The 15,744-nt window shown below is 39.1% G+C and overlaps 1 protein-coding gene across 4 annotated transcripts in view; it reads left to right on the top strand.

The window, feature by feature from the left end:
• Window positions 1-15,744, top strand: part of ROS1 (ROS proto-oncogene 1, receptor tyrosine kinase) — a 132,054-nt gene that overhangs the window by 54,119 nt on the left and 62,191 nt on the right. For all 4 annotated transcript variants that reach the window (XM_058307325.2, XM_058307326.2, XM_058307324.2 and 1 more), the window contains one exon: window positions 814-914. In XM_058307325.2, coding sequence (XP_058163308.1) covers window positions 814-914 — 101 coding nt within the window. The remainder of the gene's footprint in view (window positions 1-813; window positions 915-15,744) is intronic.

The following is a 15,744-nucleotide window of genomic DNA, read 5'->3' as shown; positions in this document are numbered from 1 at the left end:
TAATGATATTTTTTAAGTTAGGGAATTGGTGAGTTTATAAAACAATCATGCATAACCACCAATTCCTTGCATTGTTGTGGAACAATTGTCACAAATGATGAAAGAACATTGTCAAAATATTACTGCTAACTACAATTCATAGCTTACATCTGGTGTATTTTTCCCATAAGCCACCTTATTGTTAACACCATGTATAAGTTTTAAATATTTGTTATAGTTCATTAAAGAATGTTCTCATATTTGTACTGTTAGCCACAGTCCATCATCCAATATGGGGTGATCCATCCAAAGTGTACACTCAGTGGCTGTCAGTGTCATCACAGAATTGTGCAATCACATTTTAGAATGTTTTCAATACTCCAAAAGGAAAAATTCCATACCCCCCCCAAACCCTTCTATTGCTAAGGCATTGATATAGTAACTTCTTTGCCACCAATGCAAAAATATTACAGTATTACTGTTAACTGTATTCCCTAAGTTGCATTGTTTGTATTTTTCTCATGTGTTACCATAATCTTAACATTTGTTAGTGTTTGTTCTAGTTCATAGAAGAACATTCTTGTACAAACTATTAACCACAGTGCTCATCCACCACGGGGTTCACTATGCTATACAGTCTCTAGATTATCCTCTAGCTTTCTTTCACTTGACATTTAATGTCATAATTTTTTATATTCAGCCGAAGGTAAAAATCACTTAGAGTTTATAATTCCAAACAGAATGTTTTAAAGAGAAATTTATGTGTGACTTTTTCATAAAGGTATGCTTCAAAACATATATTTGATTCATTTTGTTACCTGGTTTTCTATTTAGGTAATTGCTCTCACTTTAGACTTCAGTGACGGGCTCCTGTATTGGTTGGTTCAAGACAGCCAGTGTATTCACCTGTACACAGCTGTTCTTCGGGGACAGAAGTAAGTAGCAGTCTTCACAGGCGATGATTGAGAATCAGAGAAAAATGATTCACCCCTCAGGTATAATTGATAATGTAGGAGAATTCATTTATTCTTTCAATTACCCATGGGTTGTAGGCATTGTGCTTGGTTTTAAGGATCACAAACATATTAAGCTACGCCTTCGGAAGATTTTATATTTTATGGAGAAATATAGATGTGTAAACAACCAATTACAATAGGATATGGCAAGTCCTGCCATGAGTTATGAACAGAATGCAGTGGATGGTTCCAATAATCCTTTCAATTGAGGAAAGTCTTTAAATTATTTTAAATTAAAAAGCCATTTTAACCACAGAAATGGAAAACAATTAAAAATACTTTTATAAAAAATCAAGATATATGAGCATGCCTAAATAAATCAATTATCACAGAAGGGCTTACCATTAAAATATTTCCCTGCCACAATCTTCCCCACACCAGCTCTGATTCTTAGAAATAGTTACTTTTGATGGTTACCTCTGTGTCTCTAAAAAAGATGCTTTTAGCACTATTTCTTTCAACTTTAGATAGTCACATACTAATTTCCTGCTATGATAGATAAGGCCTCAGCTCACTTTCCCCAGCCTTCCTCCTCACTTTCTCATATAATTATAGTACCATTTTTAGTTTCTTCATTGATTTTTTATGGCAACTTTACAAGAAAATTTTCACATTTTTTATTTCTTGAATTCTATCCTAAACTTTTTCTTCCACCCTTGTTCTCTACTTTTCACCTTCCAAATTCTGTTGTTCACATTCTGTTCTGTAACAATTTATTTTCTTGCTTTGTAAAAATAATAAATTGTAATACATTTTTATGACTATGCAAAAATTGTTCATCATGGAACCAAATAGTGTGGCATGATTACATTCCCAACTGTGTTACTTCCACATTCTTCTGTATGATTCAAATGGAAATGAGTAGAAGGCTTACACTCTACCAATGGCAACATTACAGATTGTTTCCTATTTTTATCATGCCTTCTATATTAATTAAGAATAATATTGAGATGTGATAACATAGATCCAAAATAGTATAACTTAAAGGTAGAGCTTTATTTTTTTCTAGTACTCCTCATTGTTGGGTTATAACTTTTTCCTCCTTTGTCATCATTTGGAGAGGAGAAATATGCTCAGTCTGCCAGTTTGAATTGACAGCATTAGATTTTTTAAAATGAAAAATTTTTGTTGTAAGTAATAATCACATTGAAAAATAAAAAAAGAACATTCCATGTTCCCTTCACCAGACACAAACACTGGTATGTTAGCATTGTCAAGGTTTTTCATTTTTAACTTGTAGTACTTTTTCCTATGCTCTTTTTTTAAACTTTAAATTTTTTAGAAATATTTATTTTATTTATTTCTCTCCCCTCCCCCCCCCCATTGTCTGCTCTCTGTGTCCATTTGCTATGTGTTCTTCTGTGTCCACTTGCATTCTTGTCATGCAGCACAGCGAAACTGTGTTGCTTTTTTTGTTGTGTCATCTTTCTGTGTCAGCTCTCCGTGTGTGCGGCACCACTTCTGGGCAGGCTGCACTTTTTTCATGCAGGGTCACTCTTCTTGTAGGGCACACTCCTTGTGCGTGGGAAACCCCTACCCGGGGGACACCCCTACGTGGCACGGCACTCCTTGTACATGGCAGCACTGCGCGTGGGCCAGCTCACCACACAGGTCAGGAGGCCCTGGGTATCGAACCCTGCACCCTCCATATAGTAGGCAGATGCTCTATCAGTTGAGCCACAACCACTTCCCTAACCTTTAAATCTTAAAATTATTAATTGCTGATTACTAATATAGAAAAATAAAATTGACTTTGTGTTTTTACTTTGTGTTCTACTACATTGCTAATTTTTCTTGTATATTTTAGTAGTTTTCCTGTAGAATACTTTTAGCAAGGCTTACAGTGGTCTCATAAGATGAGTTAGGAAGTATTCTCTCTTCCTCTATTTTCTGAAGAAGTTTGTGTAAACTTGATATTAGTTCTTTCTTAACTATTTAATAGCATTCACCAGTGAATCCATCTGAGCCTGGAGTTTAACTAAATGGTCTTTTCTATTTACTTCCCTAAATGTTCTTTACTGCTACCTGTAGATCTGGGTTTCTATCTTACACAAGTTTCCTTCAGTCTACTGAATTTCTTTTAGCATTTCTTCTAGTGCAGACTTGCTGGAAATGAATTCTTCCAGCTTTTGTCTGTCTGGAAATGTCCGTTTCTGTTTTTCACCTTCATTCAGAGTTATTTTCTTTTTATTCTTGATATAAAATTCTAGGGTGATACTTTTTTCTTTCAATACTTAAAACATGCATTCCATTGTCTCCTGGATTCCATTGATTCTGAGAAAAAGTCAGCTGTCACTTTTTAAACATTTTTTTTCATTTATTGAAATCCATTACTCATACATAAACATACATAAACAATAAATGTATAATAGTTGTGAACTTAAAAAACAAACATATATAACATCAAACATATATAACATCTCACCCTACCATCAATAACTTGCATTGTTTTTAAACTTTTTTAATGATTAAAGAGCATTGTCAAAATACTACTACTAAACAAAATATTTTTCCCCTAACCAATTCTATTATTATTATCTTTATATCATTTATATATGAACGTACATAAACAATTAAGTGTATAGTAAAATTTGTGAACTTACAAAGCAAACATGCATAACATCATACAGGGGTCCCATACATCAACCCTCCATCAATGCCCTACACTGTCATGAGATGCTTGTTACAAACTATGAAAGAACACTGTCAAAATCTTACCAATAATCATAGTTCTTATTTTACATTTGGTGTGTTTTCTCCCCAACCCATCCTATTATTATTTTTAAATATATTTTTTTATGACAGAAGTTGTAAACTTATAAAACAATCATGCAAATTGCAGAATTCCCAAACAACACCCCTCCATAAACACTCCACAATGTGGTGTGTCATTTGCTACAGATAAAATAATATCATCTGATTATTGCCATGTCCATAGTGTACATTTGGCTCACTTTTTCCATACTGCCTCAGTATCAACACAGTACATCTTTTGCATAGATGCAAGAATATTACACTGTTACTGCTAACCACAGTCCATAGGTCACTCCAGCTGTATTTTCCCCATGCTTCTGCACATTCCCAACACCCTGTAGTAGTGATATACATTTGTTCTAGCTAACAAAGGACACTCTTGCATTTTACCATCAACCACAATTCTCACCCACCTCTTGGTTCACTGTGCTATCTAGTTCCTAGATTATTCTCAAGCATTCTGTCAACTAGCATTTACATAACTAGACTACCATTTTCAGTCACATCCCCATTTATAAACTAGCTGTTACTATGTGTTACCATCCACTCTATACATTTCCACAGTTTCACAGTAAAGCTACTTAAAACTTCTACAAACATTAAACATCAGTAGTCCACTCAGTCCTCTTACCTCCTTTAAGAAACCACCACCTACCACCAAGTCTTGAAAATATTTTCCTACAATTTCTTTTAGAAGTTTTATGGTTCTTGCTTTTATTTTTAGTTTTTTTATCCATTTTGAGTTAATTTTTAGATAAGGTGTGAGATAGGGGTCCTCTTTCCTTCTTTCAGCTATGATGTCCAATTCTTTCAGCAACATTTCTTGAATGGATTGTTCTGCCTGAGCCGTGTGAGTTTGACAGGCTAGTCAAAAATCACTTGACCATACCTGTGAGGGTCTGTTTCTGAGCCAAAAATTGGTTCCATTGGTCTATTGTGTCTGTCTTTAGGCCAGTATCATGCTGTTTTCACCACTATAGGTAGGTATTATCATTTAAAGTCTGGAGATGAGGGTTCACTTTTCCTTTTTATGATGTTTCTGGCTATTCAGGACTCTTTACCCTTTCAAATAAATTTAATGATCGTGTTTTCAATTTTTTCTTTAATGCTGATGGAATTTTTTATCGGGATTGTATTAAATCTGTATATCAATTTGAGTAGCATTGACATCTTAATGATATGTAGTCTTCCAATCCATGAGCATGAAATGTTCTTCCAGTTATTTAGGGCTTTTTTGATTTGTTTTAACACTGAGTTACAGTTTTCTGAATACAAGTGTTTTACATCATTGGTTAAGTTTATTCCCGACTCTTTGAGTTTTATCTGTCATATTTTATTTTCACCACTCTTTTGACATTTTTAGTTACTTTTATTGATATAATCTTTATTTCTAGACTCTCTTCCAAGCCCCTCTCTCCTGTCTTTTCTTTTTAGGCTCTAGCACACCCTTTAGTATTTCCTGAAAATCTGGTCTCTTGCTTAGAAATTCTCTCAGTTTGTGTTTATCTGGGAAATTCTATTTTCACCCTCATTTTTTTTTTTTTTTTTTTAACACTTATTCAGGCTATTTTATTACAGAAGAGATAGATAGCAAAGTCTAAAGTGGCACTGGCACCTGCATGTCTCTAAATAACATGTTGGTCACTGAAATTTGTGCATGTCCAAAATTCCATGCCTGATGACTCTTTTCCCAATCATAAGAGAAAAACCAACAGTGGAGAAACACTGCTATAGCTTTCACAAAACTCTTAAAGGATACACATATATTTCCTATATTATGACATGACATAAACTCTTGCCATGTTTTGAGATAAATTATATTGTAATTCAATATTAACAATACTGCATAAAACAGCCTGTAATCACCAACTAGTCTACGTTTTCATCATTGAACTCATTGCCAATCTTGTGTTCACCCTCATTTTTGAAAGACAATCTTGCTGGATATAAGATTCTTGGCTGGAAGTTTTTCTCTTGTAGTATCTTAAATATATCAGACCACTGTCTTCTTTCCTCCATGGTTTCTTGTGAGAAATCAGGACTTAATCTTATTGGATATCCCTTATATGTTATGCATTGCTTTTCTCTTTCTGCTCTCAGAATACTCTTTGTCTTTGGTCTTTGACATTCTGATGAGTATGTGTCTTGGAGTTGGTCTATTTGGATTTTTTTTGGATGGGAGTACATTGTGCTTCTTGGACATGGATATCTATGTCCTTCAATAGGGTTGGGAAATTTTCTACCATTACTTCTTTAAATATTCCTCCTGCCCCTTTTCCCTTCTCTTCTCCTCTGGGACACCCATGACACATATGTTTGCATACCTTTTGCTGTCATTTAGTTCCCTGAGACCTTGTTCAATTTTTTCCATTCTTTTCTTCATCTCTTCTTTTGTATGTTCACTTTCAGAGGCCATTTCTTCAAGCTCACCAATCCTTTCTCCTGCCTCTTCAAATCTGCTATTATATGATTCCAATGTTTCTTAATTCCATTGATTACAGCTTTCATTCCCTTAAGATCTTCTATTTTTCTATATATGCTTTCAAATTCTTCTTTGTGCTCATCCAATATCTTCTTAATATCCTTAATCTCTTCAGCCATCTCATTGAATTTATTAAGGAGATTTGTTTGAACATCTGTAATTAGTTGTCTCACCTCCTTTATGTCATCTGGAGGCTTATCTTGTTTCTTTAACTGGACCATAGCTTCCTGTTTCTCAGTGTGGATTGTAATTTTTGGTTGGTGTCTTCACATCTGGCTTACTAGAGTATTTTTTTCTGGGTGCAGTTTTTCTATTAGTTTAGGGCTTCCTATCCTTTCTCCCTTGCTGGTTGTGCAGTAGGAGCCAAGCATGTGGTTGGTGCTGTAAGCTGTGGAGGCTCAAGCTGCCCTCACTGCACCAGGAACCAATGAAGCTTCTTCCAACTTTCTCCTTTGTCAGAGTAAGGACAGAGTCACAGCTCTGTGGAATAATCCACATGCAGGCCTAGGCTGTAGTTGCCCAGAGAGACTGATGAAGCTTCACATCCCTTTCTTCCCTGCCTGGGGCAGGGATGAGCTGCAGGTGTGGGCAGCAATCTATGCAGTGTGGGTCCAAGATGACTGCAGTTGCCCTGGTAGACTTCTGATTTTAAGTCTATGGCAGCCAAAGTTACCTGCAGTTACCTATATAGGCTGGTTTCAGGGCTCTTCAGCCTCCTCCCCGCTAGAGGTGGGGCTGAAGCCTAGGCAGGCTGCAGTCTGATCTTCATGAAAGAAACTGGTTCCTGCCAACACTGAGAGTTTCAGTCAGCCTGGCTTCCCCTCAGGCTGCGGACGGAGTCAGAATGGTGGCTACTGGCCTCCTTCTGACTTGGGCTGGTTCACACACCAGTTGTTCCCAGTGTTATCTCTTAGCTAGCCAAATCTCCCAATCAGTAGCCAAAATCAGCAGCCAACTATCTCCTCCTCCCTTGTTTCTGGGAAATGGAGTTTCCAATTCCCATCACAGAATAGCTCCTGGGGCGGTTTGTGCCTCCAGAGTAGGATGATCACCAGCTTCCACAGCTTGGTTGGTAATTTCCCAGAGAGGCTGGTGCAGGTCTCTGCTGCTTCCTCCCGGCTGGAGGTGGCGCTGGGGCCTAGGCTAGACCTGCAATATGATCTGGATGGGAAGAAGCTGGTCCCCATCAGCACTGGGATTCTCAGTCTGCCCTGCTTCCCCGTGCCAGGTGCGTAGTTAAAACGGCTGCTCTCAGCCTCTTTCTGAGCTGGACAGGCTCAGACCTTAGCTGTTCTCAAGATCATACTGTGGCCAACTAAATTTCCTTATTATAACTGAAATTGGTGCCCAACTGTCTCTTCCTCCCCCGTTTTGGGGAAGTGGAGCTTTCAATTCCAGCCATGGAACAGCTCCCGAGGTGGCTGGTGCCTTCAGTGGAGGATGGGCACCGGCCTCCGGGGCGTGGAGCACTCTACTTACGAGTCTTCTCTGCAGATGGGCAGTTTCCTCCTTTCACTCCCCCAAGGACATTGCAGGATGCTCTTCTGGCCTCCTGAAGCCCCAAACAGGTGCTTCAGCTAACTCTAGAGAGCTCTGGGTGTTTACTAACTGCCCTGTCACAGGAGCTGACTCTAGGGGCTCCTTTCTCGACCACCATCTTGCTGGTTCCTCAGCTATCACTTTTACCATGCAATGTTTATTTTTTTCTTGGGAATGTTTGGGGATGTTTTCAAATTTTTCTCTTTATCTTTCGTTTTTAGAAGTTTGACTATGATGTGCCAAAGTGTGTGTGTGTGTGTGTGTGTGTGTGTGTGTGTGTATTTATCCCATTTAGATTCCCCCACTTCTTGGATCTGTGATTTGATATCATTCATTGATTTTGGAAAATTCACAATCATTATCTAAAGTATTTTTTGTGCCTCATTCTTTCTTTCTTGCCCTTCGGGGACTTGAATTATACATTATTAGTCCATTTTCCAATTTTCCGCAGATCTTAGATTCTTTATTACATTTTTCCACTCCTTTTTTTCCTCTTTGTGTCTGACTGTAGATAATTTTGATTTACCTATCTTCAAATTCCCTTTCTTTCCTCTACTGTGTCCAGTCTGCTAATGTATTGAAGCAATGTGTCATCTCTGATAATGTGTTTTCATTTCTAGCAATTCTATTTTCCTTTTAAAAATGGCTTCCATTTCTCTATTATTCCCCATCTGTACTTATATAGTGTTCACCCTTACACTAGATCTTTAGATATATTAATCAGAGTTATTTTAGAGTCCCTGTCCCATAATAACAAGACCTGGGTCTTTGCTGGTTCTAATTCTGCTGGATATTTCATTTCTTGACAATGGGTCATATTTTCTTGCATTACTGTTTGTCTTGTAATTCCTGAAGGGATCCTGGACATTGGTATAAAAGAAAGGTAGAGACTGAAATAAATAATATACCCCATAAAAGGCATGCCTCTTCTTCAGGAAGGTCATGATTATGAAGAGTTGACTCAGTCTAATCTGCAGTTGAGCAGAGTTTCTTCAAATTCCTCCAGCATTGCACTGCCACTGCTTTGTGTTTAATTTAAGGCCTGAATACAAGAGTGTTTCTCTCAGTATTCCTGTTCCACCTTAGCTTTCAGCAGGTCCTAAATGCCTGAACCACAGAACCACCTCTCTTCACCCTCCTGCCCCTCAACCGATAACAGTCTGTTATTGCTGGGCACTCAGCACAAGTTCTTCATGGAGGGCTCCCTTATCAATATTAGGTGTGCCCTGTGTACCCATACCTTAGCAATGGGGCTTTCTCAGCATTCCTGGCCCCCTCTCAATGGCAAACAACCTCTGCTTTCTTTCAATGCAGTATCTGGGCATTAACAATTTCCTTTCCTTCATATCAGACCTTTGCTTCCTGCCAATGCAGGGTTCAGAGTGGGCAACTTTCTTTCTCACTGTCAGTATCAGATTGCTTCTTCCTTCCCCCAGTGGCAGGGGATTTCTATGTGGTGTTAGTTTGGTTCTGGAACATGGATAGATTTCTCTAGGTTCTTCTGATCTACCCTTAACTTAGGCAGGCCTCATACACCTGTACTACAGAGGAGTTCTCTGTACTACAGAGGAGGTCTCCTGCCCTTTCTCTAATCTTTCCATGAACACGTGATGGAGACCCCTGGAAAAGAGTTGTGGATGGGCATGGGCTCACTTTGTGTCTGGGGCTCCTCAAAATTCTAACCTCTCAAATTTACTACACTTGTCCTTTAAGAGTTTATTAAAATCTCAGCTCTTTTTTTTTTAATCCTTATCCACTTCAGTGGTAGCCACTTCTTCCTCTTCTTGCTCTGCCTGAAGTGAGACAGTTTGTATGTCCTCAAAGAGGCTTATTGTCCTTTGGATTTCAGTTTACACCATTGCCTTGTGATTCAACCTTTTCTGGTATGCTAAAAGTATATAATTTCATAGATACTGGCTGGTTCTTATTGTTAGGGTGGTTTTGATACTCTCTTGTGGCTTTCTATATCCTAAGCGAAGTAAAGGTCCATATGGATATGATTTTATTTTGTACTTTTCTATACATATATTTTTATCTAACTCCCACCTCCATTATGTTATATTTAGGCCTTCTTCCATGTGATTATACTGAATTCATGACCATAGGTGGTTTTCATTGACAGCATAATATTTACCAAATAGATTACAGTTTGCTTCATCAATTTTGTATCTCTGGACCTTTGGATTATTTCCAGAACAATTATTATTTTTGTGCTTTCATGCATGTGTGTATATTTATATATACACTTATTACACATATGTACTAAGTCATACTTTAGATAATCATTTTTATTTTGCTTTAGCTGAATTCCATTCTTTAAAGCAATCATGAAAACTCGACATTGATGGAGAGAGAGGCAGTGCCATTTGAGTGAACTGAGAGTTAAAAATGAGCTTTTCTTTGCAACCAGAGATGAGAGTAACAGCTATCAATCTGGAGGAATAAGTCTTGACACAGCTATCAGTTAAACACCTTTTTTTAAAAAAAGATTTATTTATTTATTTATTTATCTCCCCTTCCCCCCCAGCACCCCATTGTCTGCTCTCTGTGTCCATTAGCTGTATGTTCTTCTGTGACTGCTTCTATCCTTATCAGCGGCACCAAGAATCTGTGTTTCTTTTTGTTGCATCATCTTGTTGTGTCACCTCTCCGTGTGTGCGGTGCCATTCTTGGGCAGGCTGCACTTGCTTTTTGTGCTGGGTGGCTCTCCTTATGGGGCGCACTCCTTGCGCACATCAGCACTGTGCATGGGCCAGCTCCACACGGGTCAAGGAGGCCCAGGGTTTGAACCATGGACCTCCCATGTGGTAGGTGGATGCCCTATCCATTGGGCCAAGTCTGCTTCCCATCAGGCATGTCACTCAATCTTTTTATCCTTCAGTTTTCTTATCTTCCTGCTATAATTATCTGTCCAGTCTATTCATATGGTGGTTGTGAAGATAAAAGCATTGTAAGAGCTAATGCTTGCATTAGTATTTACTATAACCTGCTTCTCTATGATTCTTACATCTATAGCTCATTTAATACATACAGTAGTCTATAAAGTAATACTTTATTATCATCCCCATTTTAAATATGAGGAAATTAAGGCACAGAGATTTAAATAACTTGCTCAATATCAGACATTGAATAACAGAGCTAGGATTTGAACATACAGGTCTATGTGGTAAACTGCTATAATATACTTCTTAGTATAGAAGTTAACTCAGTTACCCAAGGACATACCTGTGAAAATCTTAGATAGTTTAGACAAAGTCATTACATGTCAACTCTAAGGAAGAGGGTGCATATCTGAACTTAAATACAGGAAATAAAATCATTAGATCATAGGATTTAAAGGAAGAATTTAGAGATCATTTTATTTCATAGATGAGGAAACTAAAACCCAGAGATGTGCATAAATTTGTCTAATGTCACATGGTTAGTCAACAGCAGGGTCAGAAAAGGAGTAAGCTTAAACCTGAAGGGCATGCTTTTAGGACAGACAGTCCTATATTGGGTTCCTAGATTGGGCTGATTATTGGGTTCTTGAACTCCATTATTGGGTTCATGGAGAGCTTTGGGGTGTGTGTGAATGCCCTAAAACTTAGGATCGACAACTTTTATCATATTTCCAAAGGAGTCTGTGATTCGACAAAGGCTGAGAACTCCTGCTTTATGAGGACCATGTCAAGATTGCTTTTAGATTAAAAAATATATTTTGTGTGGTAGATGGAAAAACTCTCAATCGTGGTAACTGAAAAAGGAGTATATTATGTGCATATGTATGTGTGTGTATTTACACATATATATATGTATGTGTACACATACATACACATGATGCTTATAAGCATATCTATACACGAAAATCTGATTAATTTTTTTACATCAATTACAATACCATGGACCTCCCATGTGGTAGGTGGATGCCCTATCCATTGGGCCAAGTCTGCTTCCCATCAGGCATGTCACTCAATCTTTTTATCCTTCAGTTTTCTTATCTTCCTGCTATAATTATCTGTCCAGTCTATTCATATGGCTCAGGCTAGTTTCCCACCTGAGCACCATAGAAAACTGACCTTTCCTTGCCCTAGAATCTTAAGGTATTGCAATCTGATTGCCAAAGTATCTGTCAGCAGTGAGGTAAAGAGGGTGTTTAAAGTGACAGTGTTCTGAAAGATCATGATCCATTTTCTGTGTCCACACATCTCAGAGCACCAATTAGCTGGCATTCTTGGAAATCCCAGCTCCTCAAGATCCACAGACTCAATACCATTGTATTTAGCAGGAAGAAGGAAGTTTTTAAAAAAATTATTTTAAAAAACAGTTTTAAAAATACATTTCTTCATTTCAAGAGGAAGAATATTTCCTTGTATGTATGCAGGGTGGAGTACAGCAGTTCTTGGTGTGGTTACACAAAGGACTGGCATTTTTTTCTCTAAGCAAGTCTTGCTTTTTAAAAATTTTTTTATTTTTTTAAAGATACTTAGATTACATAAATGTTACATAAAAAATACAGGGAATTCCCACATACCCCACTCCTCACATCTTCCACACTTTCCCACATTAACTACATCCCTTATTAGGGTGGTACATTCATTGCAATTGATGAACACATTTTGGAGCCTTGCCACTAAGCATGGGTTACAGTTTACATTGTAGTTTACACTCTCTCCCACCCAATTCTGTAGGTTATGGCAAGATATATAATGGCCTGTATCTGTCATTGCAATGTCATTAAGGACAATTCCCAGGTCCCGAAAATGCCCCTGTATTACACCTGTTTTTCCCCTCTCCCTGCCCTCAGAACCTCCTGTGGCCACTGCCTCTACATCAATGATATCATTTCTTCCATGCTAGAATCACAATAAGTCTACAGTAGAATGCCAGGCAGTTTACTTTAGTCCCATGTATCAGTCCTATTGGATCAAAGCCCCCTCTCAGTTAGAGGTGGAGTGGGCAGCACCATCCCAGAATCCTCAGGAATGCGGAATGAACCATGCTCAAAAGCAACTCTCGTTTTTAATTACCGCCCCCCCCACCAGAAAAAAAAGCTGTACGTAGTGACAGGGACTCCAAGCCATCTAACAAGCAGGAAGGACGTTTTCCCTAATATCTAACCAAATTCTATCTTCTACATTTTAAATTCCTTTGCTTTAGTCTATTCAGTGCTACTCAATAAAAGTAAAATATAAACCACATACATAATTGTAAATTTCCTAGTTGTCTCATTAAAAAATTTTAATTTTTAATTTAAATTAATTTTAACAATACATTTTATTTGGTTCAATATATTGACAATAAATTGAGTTACTTTACATTTTGTTGGTATTAGTTCTCTTGGAACATCAGTGTGTGTTTCATACAAGATCCTCCATTAAGGTGTTAAAATTTTATAGGAGGCGGTGGACTTGGCCCAGTGGTTAGGTCGTCCGTCTACCACATGGGGAGTCTTCGGTTCAAACCCCGGGCCTCCTTGACCCCTGTGGAGCTGGCCCATGCGCAGTGCTGATGCACGCAAGGAGTGCCGTGCCATGCAGGGGTGTCCCCGCGTAGGGGAGCCCCACGCGCAAGGAGTGCGCCCCGTGAGGAGAGCCGCCCAGTGAGAAAGAAAGTGCAGCCCGCCCAGGAATGGTGCTGCACACACGGAGAGCTGACACAACAAGATGACGCAACAAAAAGAAACACAGATTCCCGTGCCGCTGGCAACAACAGAAGCAGACAAAGAAGACGCAGCAAATAGACACAGAGAACAGACAACCAGGGTGGGGGGTGGAAGGGGAGAGAAATAAATAAATAAATCTTTAAAAAAAATTTTATAGGAAATAATTGCTTTAGATTTTATAAAATTTACTGCTGAAAAGGTAGGTTTACATCCTCAGGATGTTCTAAAATACTTAAAAGTTTTCCAATAGCTGAATCGAATATTAGTTTTTAAATTTAACTTGAAGTTAAATGAAGTAACATTAAAATTTCAGTTCCTCAGTTGCACTAAGGGCTCAATAGTTGCACATGGCCAGCACCTACAGTACTGCTCAGTGTAGTCCTAGCTTGTAGTGGAGAGGAGCTCAGCTGTTTGCTGCCCCTAGGAGTTTCCCGACCTTGAGAACTGTAACTGAGCTGCCCTTCAACCTGGTCATCGCTCCCCTATGTGCGCTGATACCCTTTAGTTTCTAAGAGAACAAGCCTGCCACCAGTATAAAAGCATATCCGACTTGGAGGTTGTGAAGGGGACACCTGTCAGAAAGGTTCAGGCTTGTTATTTGGTCACTGGTTACCTTGTTCCAAAGGCGCTCAGCACCCCTGCTGTTCCCTCTGCCTGAAATGTTTCCCCAGCCTGGCCCCCTTGGTGAATCCCTGTTCAGGCAGCCTGGTGAGGGAGCTGCTTTCTGACTGACCAGTGTAGGTTAGGCGACTTTAGTGAGGAACCCACTTTCCTCTCCTTTTGCAGTGCCATTCTATATTGTAATGATTTGCTAATTACTGCCTTTTCTGATAGGCTATATATTCTAGGAGGGCAGGATTTTGTCTGTCTTATTTCCCACTCTGTTCTCAGTGGCTAACACAGAACTAGGCACATAACATTTGTTGAATGAATGAATGAATGAATGAATGAGCCAACTTTCACTAGAGTAACTCTAGCTGGCTGCTATAAGTCTCTCATACATCGAAGAAAATTTTAAAGTGCAAACACCTTTTCATGATTTTTTTTGGAGTGCTTTTGTTCAAGTTTAGCTCTACCTGTTGTTGAAGACTGAAGATTTAGAGTACTGACTCCTGAGAGTGAAGTGGTAGTGCTGAAGTTGTGCTGAACACCAGAGGCCAAGGATTTTCGGGTTAACTCAGGCATACTGGAGACTGTCATAGGAGAGAGTTTCCAGCTAGAAATCAGGGACACCTCAAGTTAGTGGCAACTGACTGATGACTAGGCTAACGCTGCAGGGAAACTCTCGCTCCTGGCCACTTTTGGGGGAATGCTGAAAAACCACCCTGTGAGCAAGGCTGGGGTTAGCACACTGTAGCCCCTGGTGGGCTGTAGCCTGCAGCAGCTGCATGGGTGACCCGGGAGGGTCATCCTTCTCAGGCCAAGGGTGTCCTGATTGGTGAGCTTCCTTCCAGCTGGAATTTGGTTTTGTATATCTCACAAGATCACTGGAAAGTTCTAGTGAGGATTGTAAAATAACAAACTGTAAAATCAGACAAGAAGGTATAGGTCCAAAGGCAAATCAGATGCTGTCATCACAATTGAGTAGGTATGGATAAAGAGTAATTTATTAGAAAAAGGAGCTATGGCAATAAGCCCAGTGAATATACTTTCTTTTTATTATTATTTTTATTTATTATTTTTTTAGGAGGTACTGGGGATTGAACTGGGACCTTGTACATGGGAAGCAGGCACTCAACCACTCAGCTGCAGAAGCTAATAAGCATCACTGAAGAAAGGATGGGGGAGTTGTCAATAGTATAAAGGACCAAGTAGGCTAGAGCAGGGAACAGAAAGTTAATATTAAGGTGACTAACCAAAAGGAGGAGGGAGGCAGGACTCACAAGGAGAAAGCAGCTGATAGACTGTGCCTTCTGCATGGAATTCCACTGTTCCCCTCGTTATGCCTGTGGGTTGGTGACGGGGTGCTATGGGTCAGAGAATTGACTTATCCACCTTTTTAGATCTTGAGAAAACTGTCAGCCCTACCGCACCCCCAGACCCGGAGGCAGACTATTGATATTGATAGTTATATCCATGTTTCATGGATGGTTAAATGAGAGGTTGCGTTATTTGCTTCATCACCCTTTTAAAGAGACTGAGTTGTCATTCCGGGCACTTCTGCCTGTTTCTGAAGTATGCTGCCTCCTGTGGCCCTGAGACGGCCAACTAACTAATTCCCAAAGGAGTATAGTCTTTTTTAGGAGCCAAAATACAAGGACCACATAGGCCACACCGTCTTGCACCAGGGTCCACTGAGGTAGGTGTGAGGCACTTGGCCGAAGAGTGAG

The sequence above is a fragment of the Dasypus novemcinctus genome, chromosome 11 (genome assembly GCF_030445035.2).
Source record: "Dasypus novemcinctus isolate mDasNov1 chromosome 11, mDasNov1.1.hap2, whole genome shotgun sequence".
NCBI classification, from domain to species: domain Eukaryota; kingdom Metazoa; phylum Chordata; class Mammalia; order Cingulata; family Dasypodidae; genus Dasypus; species Dasypus novemcinctus.
This window is presented reverse-complemented; position numbering and strand designations above follow the sequence as displayed.